The sequence below is a fragment of the Prionailurus bengalensis genome, chromosome A1 (assembly GCF_016509475.1).
Source record: "Prionailurus bengalensis isolate Pbe53 chromosome A1, Fcat_Pben_1.1_paternal_pri, whole genome shotgun sequence".
In the NCBI taxonomy this organism is placed as follows: domain Eukaryota; kingdom Metazoa; phylum Chordata; class Mammalia; order Carnivora; family Felidae; genus Prionailurus; species Prionailurus bengalensis.
In genome coordinates this window covers 122267062-122285470 of record NC_057343.1, presented here as the reverse complement: position 1 = coordinate 122285470, position 18409 = coordinate 122267062, and the positions used below count along the sequence as shown (strand labels likewise).

At 36.2% G+C, this 18409-nt stretch overlaps 1 protein-coding gene across 1 annotated transcript in view; it reads right to left on the bottom strand.

Moving 5' to 3' along the window:
* Window positions 1-18409, bottom strand: part of RBM27 (RNA binding motif protein 27) — a 72828-nt gene that overhangs the window by 15990 nt on the left and 38429 nt on the right. The window contains 9 exon segments of the mRNA XM_043590224.1: window positions 7-81; window positions 979-1098; window positions 6010-6150; window positions 7721-8017; window positions 11318-11471; window positions 12072-12127; window positions 12129-12217; window positions 15667-15816; window positions 17659-17823. Of these exon segments, the coding sequence (XP_043446159.1) occupies window positions 7-81; window positions 979-1098; window positions 6010-6150; window positions 7721-8017; window positions 11318-11471; window positions 12072-12127; window positions 12129-12217; window positions 15667-15816; window positions 17659-17823 (1247 nt within the window).

The following is an 18409-nucleotide window of genomic DNA, read 5'->3' as shown; positions in this document are numbered from 1 at the left end:
TCTTACCTTTTGGCATTCTATTTGTTTTTCTAGCACTTCTTGCCTCTTTTTCCTCATATCTTGCTGTAGCTTCATTGCTTCCTATATGAATACATTTAAAAAATTAGTAAGAGATAACAATATTTGCCAATGATATACTTGCAAACATTTGATACATGAACAACTCATTTTCTTCTGGATCATCCCTATGCTATACAAGACAAATTTCACTCCTAATCAAAAAACAGATGAAACCAGAAATGAAACCTTTAATTACATTTTCTATGGAAGAGTTAAAATTTCTAAGTGTACTTTTAAAAATATTTAAAAGGCTAACTCCTAATTAGCTGTATCTATGACATTTATTCTTGAGTGACCTGAATGTACGTATGAGGAAAAACAAGGGCTGTTTCTACTTGCCAATGTTTAATAAATGTGAGATGCAGGCAAGAGGACAGAAATGATGGCAAATTCTACGGAGTTTCGCCAGGAAAATATTGCCTCCCACCCCTCTGCTAATCAAATCTCCAATTATATGGAAATAATACCTATAAATATCTATTTGATTTAAAATCGTCTATATGAGTTTATATCTAAGATAACAATGAAACTCAGAAGTCATATGAATACCAATTACAAAAACATTATACTTTATAGAAAACACTAACTTACAAAAGCAAGAGAGGAATTAAAAGAAGAAATAATGAAATAAAACTGGTTCTTCACCTTGGAGAAAAAAAAACAGGACAACTCAGTGCTATTTATTTTTACATAGAAAAAAATCCTTTCTTGTTCTTGATGTAGCCTCTGCAAGGCAACTGCAAAATACTTTTTTTGTCTGTTCACCTTTTTTTTTTTTCAAATGTACACTCCATCGAGAAGCAGCTAAATAAACATAATGTAGTTCTAGAACATGAACTACTCAAGTGTGTTAATAAAATCGCTTAAGAATTCAATGGGTCCTTCCCTCTTTAAGGAAATTAGAATCAAGGCTGTTACCTGTTTCTTTTTAAGAACTTCTTGAACATCATGAGATTTAGACCCTGAACAAAGTTTTGAAGGCGTCTTTAAGTTTGAGGAGCTGTAAATCATTTTTGGATGGCCTGGAGCTGAAAATATCTATGAAACACAAGTATAATTAAATTAAATATTAGAAACGCTTTAAGGTAATTTTTTAGAAAGACTGCATGTATTTCTTTTGGTTCAGGAGTTAAAGTTTACTTTAAAAACTTCATTTATATAACTGGTTTTTATATATACATAAATTCAACTGTAATTCAAATACAAAAACAAAATTTTAGCAATAATGTTTCTGAACGCAATCACATCCTTCTTCTATTTTCTTAATTGAGAAAAAGGAACCACAGCCACTTTTATCTAGGAGCAGGCCTGTACTCATAGCGAAGCCTTACTGTCCTCTCATTCAACAATTTCAGATTAAGAACCTCCAACAAACGAACTCTTCTGACCGCGATGAATCAAGACAAAAACAAAAACAAATCCACAATTCAGAATCATGACTGAACACAGAAAAAAACAGGAATACTATTCACAGTTAAAATAACAAGTCCCTTTCTAACCTGGCTAACAGCAATGACTGCAGCCTCTTTACCAATTACATCTTTAGTCTCATTCTACTTTTCCCTCCTTCTAAGTTAAGACTAATTAAGACATCTGGTCATAGAATTATTCCTATTTCTTTAAACCCTGATCCAAATCACCTAACACAGGATTAAAGTACTTCCTCATCAGAATCTATTTAAATCAAATGCTATATGAGTTTACAATCAAACATAAAACAAGTAGTTAGCTCACAGGTCTGACTTTGCAAGCAAAGTGGTGGCCATTTTTACTGTGGTTGTTTTGGTATTTAGATTCCTTTCCCGTTCTGAACAGACCACTCTCCAGTTAATCTTCCCTTTTTTAAGGCATAGCAGAGCTATGGCACAGTATAATCTCTCTGGTTCAAGTCTTTCCTAACACAAATGGCAACACCTACAATTTACTGAGCACTTAGTATGTACTTAACACTCCCCTTCCATGCTTTACTAACATGAAATTTTTTTAATCCCCAGAGCAACTTATTGAAAAGGAAACCAATGCTCCCAAGTTATCTAATACAGCTAGTAAGAGGCAGGTCAAGTCAAATAGGGCTGTCTGACTTCCAAATCTGTAACTATCTTTGTTTTGCTATCTTTTCATAATAGAATTTTTTAAACAACAGAGTTATACTACAAAGGTGATGTACCCATCACTAAGCACCAACAATTATCAGGAGATAAAATAGAGTAGTTCCCCCTTATCCAGTTTGGCTTTCCACGGTTTGTTACCCAAGGTCAACTGTGGCCCAGAAACAGATGACCCTCCTTCTGACTCATCAGGAGGTCATTAGAAGCCTAACAATACATCACACTGCCTATATTATTCACCTCACTTCACCTCATCTGGAAGCATTTATTTTATCATCTCACATCATCACAAGAAGGATGAATATGGTACAGTATTTTCAGTGACTTCTCCTTTATTATATTGTTATAACTATTCCATTTTAATATTATCATTGTGCATCTCTTATTGTGCCTAATTTATAAATTAAACTTTATTATGGGTATGTACCCATATCATGGGTATGTACAAGAAAAAACATATACGGGATTTGGTACTATCTATGGTGTCACGCATCCAATGGGAGTCTTAGAAAGTATCTTCACAGATAAGGGGAGACTACTATACTTTTGTTTTACCTAAATCCCTAACTCCACATTCATATCAAACACTATGTTTCTATGTTTTACATGTAAATATTCAGTTGTATCTCTAAAAAAATAAGGACTCCATTCTTTTTAAAACATAACCACAATACCATCATCACACTTATAACAACTCCTTACTATCATTAGACAATCACATCTCATGATTGTATTATAATTTTTTTAATTTTTTTTTAGTGTTTATTTTTGAGACAGAGAGACAGAGGGTGAATGGGGGAGGGGCAGAGAGAGAGGGGGACACAGAATTCGAAGCAGGCTCCAGGCTCCGAGCTGTCAGCACAGAGCCAGGTGCGGGGCTCAAACCCACGAACTGTGAGATCATGACCTGAGCTGAAGTCAGACACTTAACGACTGAGCCACCCAGGGTGCCCCAAGATTGTATTATAATTTTCTGAACATTTTCTGCCATTTGAATTGGGCTCCATGAAGCTTCTTCTACAGGAACTGGTTATATCTCTTTAAAGTCTATTTTGAAACCATTTCCTTTCTCATCTCTTTCTTTTCCTTGCAAACTGCTTTTTGAAGAAATCAGGTCATTTATCCTGTGAATCTGTATTCACCACAAAATTCTATGATACCCCATAACATGTTTCTGTGTCCTCTGAATTTCCTTCAAATTAGTAGACCTAGAGCCTTTATGACATCTTCTCAATCTTTTGACAGGATTCCAGAAATTGTTGACAACTATGTTTTCTGGTTGAACAAAGTAATTCTAGGGTCATCTGGAATACTGCCAGCCCCAGATCTGCAGACAGCCATTTCTTCAAAAACCCTTGGTTCCTCTGAGTGCCTGGGAGGGGGCAGGGGGTAATTACCCTTCGACTGATTATTATTTCTCAACCTTTTCAGTGAACAGAATTAAGAAATATTTTGGAGCTTTTTACTGCTTATTATTTTTTATGATAAAACAGTATGTGAATGTGTATCAATACAGCTGATCCTTGAATAACTCAGGGGTTAAGGGGCACGGACCCCAAGAATCAAAAATCCACATATTTAACTTCTGACTTCCCCAAAACTTAATTGCCTACTGCTAACCAAAAGCCTTACCGATAAATAGTCAATTAACATGTACTTTTTATGTTACATGTTTTATATACTGTATTCTTCTAAGACGCTACAGAAAAGAAAATATTAAGCAAATCCTAAGAGAAAATACATTTACAGTCCTGTGCTGTATTTATTTTAAAAATCCATGTTTAGGTGATCTGCACAATTCAAACCCATGTTGTTCAAGGATCTACCATACTTTCAATTCAAACATAGGACTACAGTGTTTTCACTTAATCTACCATACACATCTTTTCAACCACAGTGAAAATCGCACTTGTCAGTGACACCAATATAATTCTTCATTTGATTTATCCTACAGTGCTCACAAACTGTTTCAGAATAACATTACTGCTGAAAAATACCTTTTAAAATTGTTTTTTGAACTCAGGGTTCATCTCATTAGGAATATATATTCAAATAGCTGTATTTTAAAGTACTCTCTAGGGGCACCTGGGTGGCACAGTCAGTTAAGTATCTGACTCTTCATTTTGGCTCAGGTCATGATCTCGTGGTTCATGAAGTCAAGTCAGGGTCTGCACAATCAGTGTGGGATTCATTCTCTCCCTCTCTGCCTCTCCCCTGCTCACAATGTCTCTCTCAAATAAATAAACTGTAAAAAATGAAAAAGGTACTCTCTATGCAAACATATTACTTCATTTGTTTCACTTTTCAATTCTTAGACATTACTTTTTTCATTTTATGACTGAACGCAGCATTTACATGGTTCTAAGACATATCTACAAAATAAGACATAATCAAAGTTGTCTAGTTTTTCCATCCTTGCCGTAACCACCAAGATTTAAATTTTAGGAACTAAAAGAAATTTTTTGTAATTAATTTTAGGATTTTTTGTTTCTGCTATTAATCAAATACTTAGGTGTTCAATGGCCCTACTTACTTACATTAACAGTGGCTGCCTATGTATGTTTTGTACCATTGTACTTTTTTTTTTTTTTTTTACCTCATGATCACCTCACAGTACATATGAAGATATTCCTCATTCTGTTGTAAAGTTGCACTTTTGCTACTGTACTGCATTTTAAGTTAACTAGTCCCCTAATGATGGACATCTGGATTGTTTCCAGTCTTTTGCTATTATAGTCTACACTTACTAGCCTGTTACGTATATTTTTTCATAGTTTGACAAATGTACTTTTGGCATACATTCTGAAAAGGAGGGTTACTGATTTAGAATAAATGCATACATAATTTTGCCAGACACTGCCAAATTTGCTTTCATGGGGGTTGTAACATTTAGCATTTCCATCAGCATCTAAATTCTCAGATCTTTTTGGAAATTATCCTAGTTTATTATGTAATTTGAAAAATGGATCTAGTTTTATCTTTTCTACACGGCTATTCAGTTATCCAAATACATTTATCAAAAAGTCCATATTCTCTCCACTGACCTGAGATACTCTTTGACATCTAATAAATTCCTATTTGCAAATGAGTCTATTTCTCATCTTTTACTCTATTTCACTGGTCTATCTCTTCATGTGCCAGTACTAACTGACTTAGTTACATAGACTTCATAATACTCTTATTATGGCTAGTAGGGTTAAGCACTCCCCCCACCGGCCTTGATTGTTTTCAGAATTTTCCAAGCCCTCTTTGAAATAATCACCATTGTGCAAAGTCACTGTACAGATATATTCCTAAAAGCAAAAGAAACTACTTAAGATACATTTCAAAGTTTTGATTAGGATAGAATCTTCTTCACTATATTCTTCTAAAATTCTCAAACTCCTACTTAGCTTTGAATAGAAAAAAAAATTTAGCCTATTTCTGGCCGTATCATGGAAATTAGGCAAGTATACCTTCCACATTAAGGTTAGCTGTCACGTTTACCTCAAGTGAAGAAACAAGACATTACATATCTGGATGAAAGTTAAGTTGTTAATTTCTCTGTGTCACTAAACAATTTTAAATATATTTGAGGATTGCGGCACCTGGGTGGCTCAGCTGGTTAAGCATCCAGCTTTGGCTCAGGTCATGATCTCACTGTTTGTGAGCTGGAGCCCTGTGTTGGGCTCTGCGCTGACAGCTCAGAGCCTAGAGCCTACTTCAGATTCAGGGTCTCCCTCTCTCTCTCTGCCCCTCCTCTGCTCACTTCGTCTCTGTTTCTCGAAAATAAACATTAAAAATTATAAATAGGTAGACAGATTGAGTAATTAATGAATCAGAGGGTCACAGAAATACATACCTGGCAATCCTCTCCAGCACCACCTGACTGATTCAACACGTGTGATGCATCACTCTGGTTACCACTTGCGTGTCCAAGGCGATGTTTAACAGGAACTTTGTTAAGAACATATGCGCCGGAAGTCTGTGGTTTACTCATCATCTGCATACACAAAATAAACACATAAGTGGTAAAAGTTTTAAAAATGCCCAGGAATGATACAAATTCAGGCTAGTGATTACCCTGGAGAAGAAAATAAAGAAATGAGAAGGGAGAGTGCTTCTATCATCTCTAAGTTTTTAAGTGGTAGATATTCAAATGATTGCTATTATCTATTCTATGGATGTCTGAAATATGTCATAACAAAATGCATGCATATGGATATAAACTCATACAGAAAATAAGTTCTACTAATTTTTAAAATGTTCCCTGGGGCACCTGGGTGGCGCAGTCGGTTAAGCGTCCGACTTCAGCCAGGTCACGATCTCGCGGTCCATGAGTTCGAGCCCCGCGTCAGGCTCTGGGCTGACGGCTCAGAGCCTGGAGCCTGCTTCTGATTCTGTGTCTCCCTTTCTCTCTGCCCCTCCCCCGTTCATGCTCTGTCTCTCTCTGTCCCAAAAATAAATAAATGTTGAAAAAAAAAATTTTTTTTAAATAAAATGTTCCCTTTAATATGTAATGCTTTGAAGGATCTGGGGCTTCTAAATGATAGTAGCTTAATATCAATAACAGTGTGATATGGACACCCCAAGAACACAGTGCAATCTTGGGCTGCATTAACAGAACACAGTCTAATGGATCACAAACATGACCGTATCACTCTTGTACACCATTCAGCCTACATCCAGGGGAAGCACCTGCCTCTGGGCTCTAACATGAAGTGGGACCTAGACAAAAGAAATGGAGGCTGAGGTGCACATAAAAAGGATAATGACTGGACTTAAGATTACATATGGTAATACTTTAAAAAAAAAACCTGAATGCATTTAATTCAAACAAGAGAACACCTAGGAAAAGATTAGCATTACCATCAATACTGGAATGGCACTAATGCATAGTGGTTTTTTCTTTACTTCCTTCATCTGTTAATTCAAGTATAGTTTGAGCAACATGTGCCAAGCCTTGTTTTAGACACAAGAGACAGAAGGAATAAAACAGGCAAAATCCTATTTTCTCGGAGCTTACATTTCAATTTTTAAAGCTTTTAAAGAGTTTTCTACATGGAAAAAAGTCAGACAAAAGAGTGGGTACAAGGATGACTGAGTCTAACACAAAACAAAGAAGAAGTTCTAGATTCAGAGTTGTCTGGTAGTGGACAGTTATTATACTTTAGTGTTGAGAAGAATCACTAAGAGTATTCCTTTAAACATGTAGATTTATGGGCCCCATTTCTACAGACTGACTGTAACTTGTGGGTGCTAAGATCCGAGAATTTGTATTCAGGCAAGTAATTCTGGTAGAAGCAGAATTGCACTTGTCAAACTTTATGGTTTGTAAGAATCAAGTGGAGAGCTTGTTAAAACACAGATGCTTAAGCCCCAACCCTAGTGATTCTAAGTTGAGGTGAGGTCCAAAAAACTGCATGTCTAATAAGTTCTCAGGAGATAAGATGCTGCTAGTCTGCAGATCAAACTGAGAAGTTTTAAAGTAGAAGACCTAATGACCGCAAATTGACAATGATCTAGAGGGTGGGACCAGAGGACTTTTCCTTGTCTATGAACCAGTAGATTACCTTCTGGATACCCCCATGTACCGTTGAGGGAGGGGACTGGGCCACCAGCACTTGTTGCTGATGAAGGTGCTGTGGCAAATGGTGGTGCTGCTGCGACAGGTGACTAAGTGTTTGCTGTTGCTGCAGGAGTAGCTGTGTTGGAGACTGCAATGCAGGCTGCTCATTATTTTCCCTATGCCACAGAACTCGAATGAACCGGTTATTTAGAACTGCTTCAGTGCTGGAAATGGCTTTCCTGGCCTCCTCATTGGTAAGATACTGGATGAGGGCTGCTTCTGGATCTCCCTTAAAAGCAACCTGTAAGAAAAAAAACAAAAGCAACAAAAAAAGCAAACAAATTAATAAGCAGTTAAGTGCAAATAAATTATTGATAAAGACTTCAGAATAGAAAAGAACCTGCTGAAATCCATTCCGAAAGCTTTGTACGTACAGTTCTCCATCACCCTAAAAGATAATATGCATATTTTTCAAATTATATACAAAAAAGACTATTCAATAAAGAATCTTAGTAATGTTACGTAACCAGTTAGGGAAAAGTTGTTAGATCCCTCCCTGATATCCTACATCCAAATAAACTCCAGAGAAAGAAAATATTTTACCATAACAAACAAAAAAAAAACAATAAAAACACAGAAGAAAAAAAGGTGAATATCTGTAAAATCTGAGTGTTTGGAAAATCTTTTTATGCATACCTATAAAAACAAGATCCATAAAGACAAACAGTAGTAAATTCTACCACATAAAAATTTAAAATCTGTCAGTCCAAATATACCCTAAACTAAATGATGAATAGAAGAACTATTTTTGATATACATGACAAGCAATGGCTTGGAAAAGCACTATTATAAATGGCTTCATAAAAAATGGGTGAAGACAATCAATAGGCATATCCAAAAAAACCTGCAAATGATCTATATAAATCAGAATCTACGTAGTAATTTAAAAAAGCAAATGGGGCGCTTGGGTGGCTCAGCGGGTTAAGTGTCTGACTCTTGATTTTGACTCATGTCATAATCTCATAGTTTTGTGAGTATGAGCCCAATGTCCGGCTCTGTGCTGACTGCAAAGCCTGCTTGGGATTTCCCCCGCCCCACCCCCTCTGCCCCTCCCCAGCTCACACTCTAAATAAATAAATAAATAAATAAATAAATAAATAAATAAAATGTATTTTAAAAAAAGAAAGCAAAGTAAAACAAGTACAATTTTGCACTTACGAATCTGGTTCAAAACATTTTGATGGATCCACATTACAATGTTGACAGGCTTTAACACAGTGCATGTGGGAGTATCAACTGGCACAACCCTTTTGGCAAATAATTTGGCAGAGCACAAATAAAAAGTCTTAAAATTCCCTTTAATTCAGCAACGAATCATAAAAAGATAACGAAAGGTTTAGCAACAAGGAGGCTCACCACAGCATTGTTTTTATAGAAGATAAGAGAAAAAATAGAAATCCTCAACCACAAAGAACAGTAAGTATATTATGGCCTATTGCTACAGACTGATTTATGCCCCCACTCCCAAATTCTTATGTTGAAACTCTAACTCACTGTGTGACTACATTTGGAGACAGGGCTTTTAGGAGGTAATTAAAGTTAAATGAGGTCATAAGTGTGGAGCCCTAATCAGATGGTATTGGAGGTCTTATAGGAAAAGGAAGAGCTCTTTCTCCCCTTCCAAAATTTGAGGACACAGCAAGAAAGTGGCCATCATAAAGAGAATTCTCACCAGGAACCAAAAAGGCCATCACTCTGATTTCGGACTTCCCCCAAAATAAATGTTGTTTAAGCCACCTAGTCTCTGATACGTATTTGTTATGGCAATCCAACAAGACTAATATACCAAATTACATTAAGCCATCTAATTTTCCTAAATGCCATAAACCATAATAACCTAGAAAACACGTAAGAGAAAAAAGGCAGAGACATCTGATATGATTTTGTATTCTTGAAGTGTGTAAAGTATTTTTAAAATGAAAACATGTCTATGTGTGTGTATAGATGTGTTCTTCCATATAAATACAGTATGCTCATCAAAAGATTAATAATTATTGTTGCAACATGGTGATTTGTTTTTTCACTTTTGTTTAATGGATTTCCAATTATCTATAAAATTAAACACGTACTATACTCAGGAAAAAACACTGCTTAAAAATCTTTCAAAAAGAGTACCTTGGTTCAATTCTTTGAAATATCAAATTTCCTCATACTACTTTTTTTTTAAGTTTATTTTTTTGAGAGAGAGAGAGAGAGAGAGAAAGAGAGAGAATGAGTGAGCACAAGTGGGAGAAGGGCGGAGAGGGAGAGGGAGAGACAGAGAATCCCAAGCAGGCTCTGCAAAGTCAGTATGGAGCCTGATGCCGGGTTCAAACTCAGGAAGCGTGAGATCACCCAGGCACCCCCTCATACTACTTTCTTCAGGTCTCAGCTTAAATGTCACCTCTAAGAGTGCTTTTTCTTGAGTTCCCTTCCCCCTCTATCACTTAATTACCTTACTATATTTATCTTTATAGCACTTAACCTGTTTTACTTGTTTATTCTCTCTCTGCTCTCTGAGAAGGTCAGCTGCATGAAGGCCAGGACCCTGATCATCACGCTCATTTTTAGCCAGTGTTTTCAACAGTGCTGGTCCAGTATAGCACACCTCCACATTTTGGATGAGTACAGAGATTGAAGGGTGAAGGGCACAGGGATTTATTGCAGTGACCTAAGGGTGGTGCCTTTTTTCATATAATTTTTTTAAAATTTTTAATGTTATATTTATTTTTGAGAGAAAGAGACAGAGCACGAGCAGGGGAGGAGCAGAGAGAGAGGGAGACACAGAATCTGAAGCAGGCTCCTGGCTCTGAGCTGTCAGCACAGAGCTTGACAAGGGGCTCAAACCCACGAACCGTGAGATTATGACCTGAGCCTAAGTCAGACACTTAACCAACTAAGCCACCCAGGCACCCCCTCATAATACTTTCTTAAATTGTTACATAAATCATATTTTGGTTTCATGACCAACATTAACCATCAGGGGTAACTGAGTGAAATGGCAAATTAATAAGGACTTCAAGTACTCTCAATTACACTGGAACACCCAACCACAAATGCATAAATTGGAATATGTGTCAAGTAGACAGCAAAATACAGAAACTACAAATCACATGATGTTAGATAACATGTTACACTGTCTAAATTCTCAAGATTACAACCATCCTTAACCAATTACTTTTTCACTACAATATAAAAGTCACTCAGTAGACAAAATTACCTTAGAAATTACCAAAAATCTTACCTATCTAGTTAGAATACTAAAGCAGATTAAAAAGTCTTTTGTCCAGAGATAGCACCATGAATAAAAATATACTAACCATCCTCAATGTCTTTCAGGAAGAGGTTGCAGATAAGAAACAAACAAATTAAAAAAAAAAAAAAGCGAAAAACAAATTCAGCTTAATTTCATCATAAAGTTGGGTATAGAGCTATACAGTGGAGCTTAAAACACTTAGCAGAGATTATAAGATTAATTACTGGCTCATTTAAGCAAAGTGGACTGCTATGTTCAAAGATGCATAAAAGCACATTCATCTGTCAGCAACCTAGTCACATTTACCTGGATGTTCACAATAGTTCCAAACTTGCTGAAGTGTTCATTGAGTTTAGTAATGTTGTTTAATTCCTGAGGGATCTTCTTGACTTCTAATTTGGTGTTTGTATACTGATTCTTTCTCAAAAATCCTGGTTTACTCTGACTGTTATTCCCTTGCCTGAAAGGAATATTAATAGATCTTGATTAATTCCCCCACCTTATGCCTAGCCATCAGACAGGTCAACAAAAACTTTAAGTTTATATGTATTAAAGTGTCATTTGTAAGACATTCTTACATTCTTCAGAAATTACTAAGTAATTTTCACATCGTCCTTGTTACATGGGAACAGAACAGGTATAGAAAAAGAAAACTGAAGAGCAAAAGATCACAAAAAGAGAGGCCCAAATGAGATTAAAACTAATAGGCTAAAAAGATCCGCCACAATTACCAAGGAGTCTAACTTTAAAGCAAGGGAAGAACATCATTTTTTTCAATGGTGGGTTTTTCAACTTCTGTAAAAGTACAGAATACAAGTTACTAATACCTATTATATTAGTTACTAATACAAGTTACTAATACAAATTACTAATATCTATTATATTCTGTTCGCTCTTCCCATTTTTAAGATGTTCTAATGATGCCTTGGGGAACCCTAATTTTGAGACACAAAGTTTTAAAATCACTGATTAATGACAACTGTGAATTTTACAAATTTACTAATGCAAACAAAAACAACAAATACACCAATTAGAACTACTAAGTAGCAAATTGTCTTACTTTCCCAGCCAAGGTTTCTTTGTGAGCGGCCCTTCCAAACCACTTATAGCTCTTTTTTCGGCTATCTGGTTCAAGAACTACTCTGGTTATGTTGCTATTAATTGAAACAGGAACTGGTGGTTCAGTCTGGATGACAATGTTAGCAGCTGTTGGAAACAAAAATTAACATTATTAACAATGCATGGTACCTGAGGAATTTCAAATGATTACAATATATGGCCTAAAAGCTAAAAAGCACAGTGACTAGCACCCAGCTACCATCTCCTTTTCAGAAATGCTTATTTACTAACTGCTTCCTCCTTTTTCTCCTTTGTTAAAAATACAATATTGAAGTTTAAAAAGTCATAGGCAGCTCCAATGTAAAAATTGATTCAGACAAGGATCATCAATGGTTGGAAAACAATACTCATCAATGAAACGGTGTTAGAGAACAAGATATTTATCTGGTGCCAAAGTACACCCCACAAATGATGACTTTACAATGGAGAGATCTACCAATTATCATCTCAGACAAGCAATCAAACTTAGCACCATAAACAGAGTGAAATTATTTGTACTGTTTGATGTGATTTAAAAAAAGTTCACCTGGACAGGATATTAAGGAATTATGATTTTCTTATGTGTAGCAATGATATTGTGCTTATAAAGGACGTCATATTCTTGGAAGTAAAATAAAGTATCTACAGGGCACAATCTCTGCAATATACTTTTAAGTAACTCAGGGAAAATAAACCTGAAGGGAGAAGGAAAGAAGGGATAAAGAAGAATGTGCACTGCGCATACAAAAGCAAGCACTTAGGCCCAAAGGTGACAAAACTTTAATAAAGGTGAATCTAAGTAAAGGCATTCAGATGTTTATTTTATTTCTTTTGATTTCCTGTGCGTTTAAAATTTTTCAAACTCAAAAGATGGGAGGAAAACCCAAAGCCCGTATTGTAAATTGCTATATTTCATTCACAACAATTAAAACTAAAATACTTAAAGAAACTGACATTACAATGGCTTATCTGTGAATGGGAAGAGGTGTGAATAAAAAAGTAAATAACAACACAAAACGATGCCTGATACACTGTGAATATTCTCCTTAACTTTAAGTGACTCTACCAAAAGTAAAATCAGCAGCCAAAAATGACATGTAGGGCTAGGGGTAGGGATGCTGGGGTAGGGATGAGAGTGGGGGGTAATATGTGTGACAATCAGGGAAATAATGATGCAGATTTAACATGTATTTCTTTAGCAGCTGCTATAGCTCAACAATTATATTAGACATACGTGTAAATCAGTGAAAAAAATAACTTTGATCTCTGCTCTATTAGGGCCTTTATTTTCAGAAGACAAATGGAGGAGATAGCAATTGTGATGGTATAATGCATTCTAGAAGCTGAGATGCCATTAGATCTTCCCTAAAATAGCTTGATTACCTTTTAACATTGCCTACTGCTTTCCTTTACTGAAGTGCTTTATAAAAAAAGAAAGAGATACAGAGCTAGAGGCTGGATGACTTTGCCAAGGTGACAAACCAAGTCTGCTGTACAAAAACCACATTTTTTTTTTTAATTTAAAAAAACATTTTTTTTTTTTAATGTTTATTTCAGAGACAGAGACAGTGTGAGTGAAGAAGGGACAGAAAGAGAGAGGGGAGACAGAGAATCATAGCAGGCTCAAGGCTCTAAGCCGTCAGCACAGAGCCCAACACGGGGCTCGAACCCATGAACTTTGAGATCATGACCTGAGCTGAAGTCAGACACTTAACCAACTGTGCCACCCAGGGTCCCCCAAAGACCTCATTTCTGAGTGAGATTATCCATGAATTACTGTATATGAATGCAGAAAAAGACCAGACTAGCGACAAAGGAAAAACTTGAATTTTTAAGACTCTGATCTTTCCATTAATTTCAAGTAATTTGGTAATAATATATGCATTATAGCATAGAAGGTAATAGTATACTCTTCAGAATTGGAATGACCTGGGTTCAAATTCTAGTTCGGCCACTAAAAGCTGTGTGACTTTGGGCAAATTTCTTTAACCTCTCTAATCAGCAGTGTCTTTATCTGTAAAAAGAGAATTAAAATAGTACCTCTTTTAAGGAGTTGTAGGAAAGGAAAATAAGAGATAATAATACATATACAAAAGCATTTGGTTTCATCTTGACACAAAACTGTTAGCTTGCAGTAGTAACAATGATACTAATGGCAGTAAATAAAAGTTAATAAAATCAAGACAGGAAAGAAGGTAAGAACACGAAAATAGTCACCATATAACTAAATCAGAAAAACGTTGTCGGGGGGGGGTGCCCGGGTGGCTCAGTTAAACATCCAACTATTGATCAGCTCATGACCTTGCTGTTTGTGGGATCAAGCTATGAGCCCAGCTCCATGCAGAGCCTGTTTGGGAATCTCTTTCTCTGGCCATCCCTGACTCATGCACATGCACACACTCCCTCAAAATAAATTAATAACCTTTTAAAAAATGTTTAAAAAAAAGATAAATACTGTCAGGATGTCCCATGGACAGTCATTCAAATTAAAATTAAATATCAAAAAACCAACTATAGTAAGAAAAACTGGAACCTCATCAAACTTTTTAACCCAACTTTTTTGTTTTCAGATTTTTTTATATTTATTTTTGAGAGAGAGAGAGAGAGAGAGCACGAGCCACCAGAGTACACGGGGAAGGGACAGAGAAAGAGGGAGACACAGGCTCCAGGCTCTGAGCTGTCAGCACAAACCCCAATGTGGGGCTCAAACCCACAAACCATGAGATCACAACTTGGGCCAAAGTCGAATGCTCAACCAACTGAGCCACCTGGTGCCCCTAAACCAACTTTTTTAAGGGAGGAGAAAGGAGGACATCAACCCATATTAAAGGTAAATGCTTGCATTTAATTTTTAAAGGTTTATGACTATGCTCTGTAAAGATCCTGACATATGGTTGTAATCATAAATATTAAAAAAGGTCAAATAATCATCTTATTGCAGTATTTTAGATTCTCAGTTATTAGTGTGCAACACAGCTCTTACGATACAAAGTAGGCCCTGAAGTGATCAAATTCTTTGAAGGCAAGGGACCATGTCATTTCATCTTTCTTTACCTAATATCTAGTGCAGTGCCCAGTAAATAGCTAAAACAGGCTAAAGGTATACAAAAAAAGCAATTAAAAAAAAGTATTATTTTTATTTTAAAATAAATATATTACAATTATAGCTTTATTATTATTATTTTTTTTTTTTTTTTTTTTTTGAGAGAGAGACAGCCCAAGTTGGGGAGAGGCAGACAGAGGGGGAGAGAGAGAATCCTAAGCAGACTCCACACTGCCAGTGCAGAGCTTGACGCAAGGCTCAAATTCATGAAACTGTGAGATCATGACCTAACCAAGGGTTGGACGCTTAACCGACTGAGCCACCCAGATGCCCCTCTAATTATTGTTTTAAAATAAAATGTGGAGACAAAGTTATTCAAAAACATTTATTTGAGATGATTATAGAGCACTCTTCAAAAGGACAGTGTGTAAGTAATTTTGGACCCTAGTGAGGTCTGAAATGCTATACTGAACTCCTGTAAAACAGCAACAAACAAAGGCTGAGGCATTCTCACCTCTTGGATTTGCATCCATATCTCCAGATGTTAGGCCAATCAGGTTTGGGCGCTGTGTCTGTGTTCTGGAAAAGAATTGTCTGTACTGAGATCTACCAGAACTGGTAATACTAGGAGCTTCTGGATTATAACCATCTGGTTCATATGTATCTGGGGGAAAACAAAACAACAAAACACATAACAAATAAGAGAGTAGTTAAATAATTTTTCATTACTATAAACAACTGCAAAAAATGAATTTTTCTTTGATAAATATATCAACCTATACATACATACAAATACACACACACACACACACACACAATCTGAATTACAATAATACCCCTGTTAGAAGTGAAAGAAATAAAAACGCTCCTGTCTCAAAACACAGATACACATATCTGTTCTTGATTACGGAGATATTTCCAAATTCATTTACCTTAGCTAGCCATTTTTATCCTATATATTAATCACTTAATCCAAACATCTCTTAAATATTTTTAAAAGAAATATGCACATATATGAATACTATATATAAAGGACTGGTTGAGTTTCCTCTGTTATCATGTTTCACCAATTTCTAGGTACTCTTTTTTTTTAATTTACATCCAAGTTAGTTAGTATATAGTGCAATAATGACTTTACGAGTAGATTCATCCCCGGGGTAGAACACCCAGTGCTCATCCCAACAAGTGTCTTCCTTAATGCCCCTTGCCCATTTAGCCATCCGCCCCCCCCCCCCCAACCCTAGGTACTCTTTTAAGTAGGGAAAAAAATAGAGAAAAAAATCAATCTACTAATTTGCTTACCTACATTTTAAAATGGAGATATAATAGCTGCTTTCATACATAAAACATTTCAAATGTTTTATTTCAAACAGCTAAAAAAATTTTACATTTACAAATATAATCATTATGTTACTACCAACCACCCCATCAATGCCACTTTTATCACATTCCCTTTGTTTTCTCTACAACTAAATACTTAATTCTTAAAATTATAATGCTAAATGGCTATTTTGTTAGTATTAAAAAAATTCTGAATATGTTCATCTCTAAGTGGTATATATCCTCTTCATCCTACATAAAATGAAACAAGGGTTAAGATTAAGTGAAGACACTGGTTTTCACAACTGTGATTTAGAAGTCCTTGCGTCTCTTTTTCTTCCTTGGTGGAAAAATGCTCTATGGCATTCATATTAAGTTTCAGCTACAAAGTAAGAGACATTCAGATCCTTACTAATGGCCAATCAATATGATTCAAAGTATAAGATCAGCAAATTATGATAAAAAAGTTTTCAGTTACCACTTGGTAGTCTTGAAAGAAAATCTCCTATAGCTGTAGGTTTTAAAGCAGTTACATAATCAAATGACCTTGTTCTATCATTCCTGAGAATACACAGAACCCCTAGAAACTCAAAAGTCCTTTAGACAGTTATGATGGACTCAGATCTAAAGGGAAAGCAAGAAATGTTAAAAACCTCATGAAACACCCACAAAGCACTCCACAGGTCTTCCAAAGGTACACATAAGTAGGAGGGAAGAGTTTTCCAGAAATTACTACATTATACACAGCCAGGTCATACATGGATCAGAGAGGGAAAAAGAGATATGCTCATCCATGATCAGCAAGAAAAACAGATGTTTTTGGTTTGCTTTTTAAAAAATTATCCTAGTTTTTCTTGTAATGTGTAACTGATTAGAAAACATTCAAGTAGATATTCTCTTCCTATTTACTGTATTAGATATCAGTTCAAGGAACTACCATGACTTTTGTTACTGAGGCACTAAAAGTCAACATAGAGGACACCAGAGATGACAGACACACAGGAGGCCTAATCTAGCAACCACTAGGGACAAATCAAAGAGGCAGAGGAACAGAAGAGAAAACTACCTAAGAGGTTCAGTGGGAATTTGTGATGGCAGATCAGGATGCCAGTCACCACGCAGGCTGGCAAGCTATGGTACAAAAAGATCAGAGGGTGGATGGCCAGCCATCTGTAGCAAAGCTTACCTGGGACCAGAGGGGTGGGGCTGGAGACTGAGGTATGGTACCCAATGGAGGATCCCATGAGGTTTCGAGGTGGCACCAAACGAGCTGCCAACAGAGGAGGCGGTGTCCCCAACTGAAGTCGCTCAGATGCAGCAGCACCATGTTCACGAGAGTACATGGGCTGTCCTACAGAGGAAAGAATAGGAGGGCAGCTGGGAATGAGAGTCACAAGCTTCTCAGGGAATGATGTACTTCCTGAGACTTTAGCCAAGAACAGAAAGAGTACACCAAAATGCCAGTCGAGAAAGGTATTACTGATATTCTTCCTAACTCAAGAAACAGGCACATAACCAGTTAGGATGCACTGAGGTATAAAGAAAGAGTGAGAATTAGGCAGTATGATTGCATAATCTCCATTTTTCACAATCTTAAGTGGAACAACTATATGCTAATTGTACCCAAAACTGAACAGTCAACCATATCACACTATCAGGTAAAGGTGCCCTGAGCTATTACTTGTGTACAGTTTTGTATCCAGCAAGACATGTAGTTTTTTGAAGACTATCACATCCATTAAAAACAAAAACTCTTCTCCTCAAAACCACATAGTTTAAGGTTGACACAAAACATACTCCCATAACTGGGAGTAGAAAAAACAATAAAAAAATTAAAAACAAAAAACACCACAAGCATATCCTCACAGAAAATGAGAAATGTTCAAAAGGAAAACACTAAACAAGACAGTGAAAACTTGTTATCCCATGAACAGGTA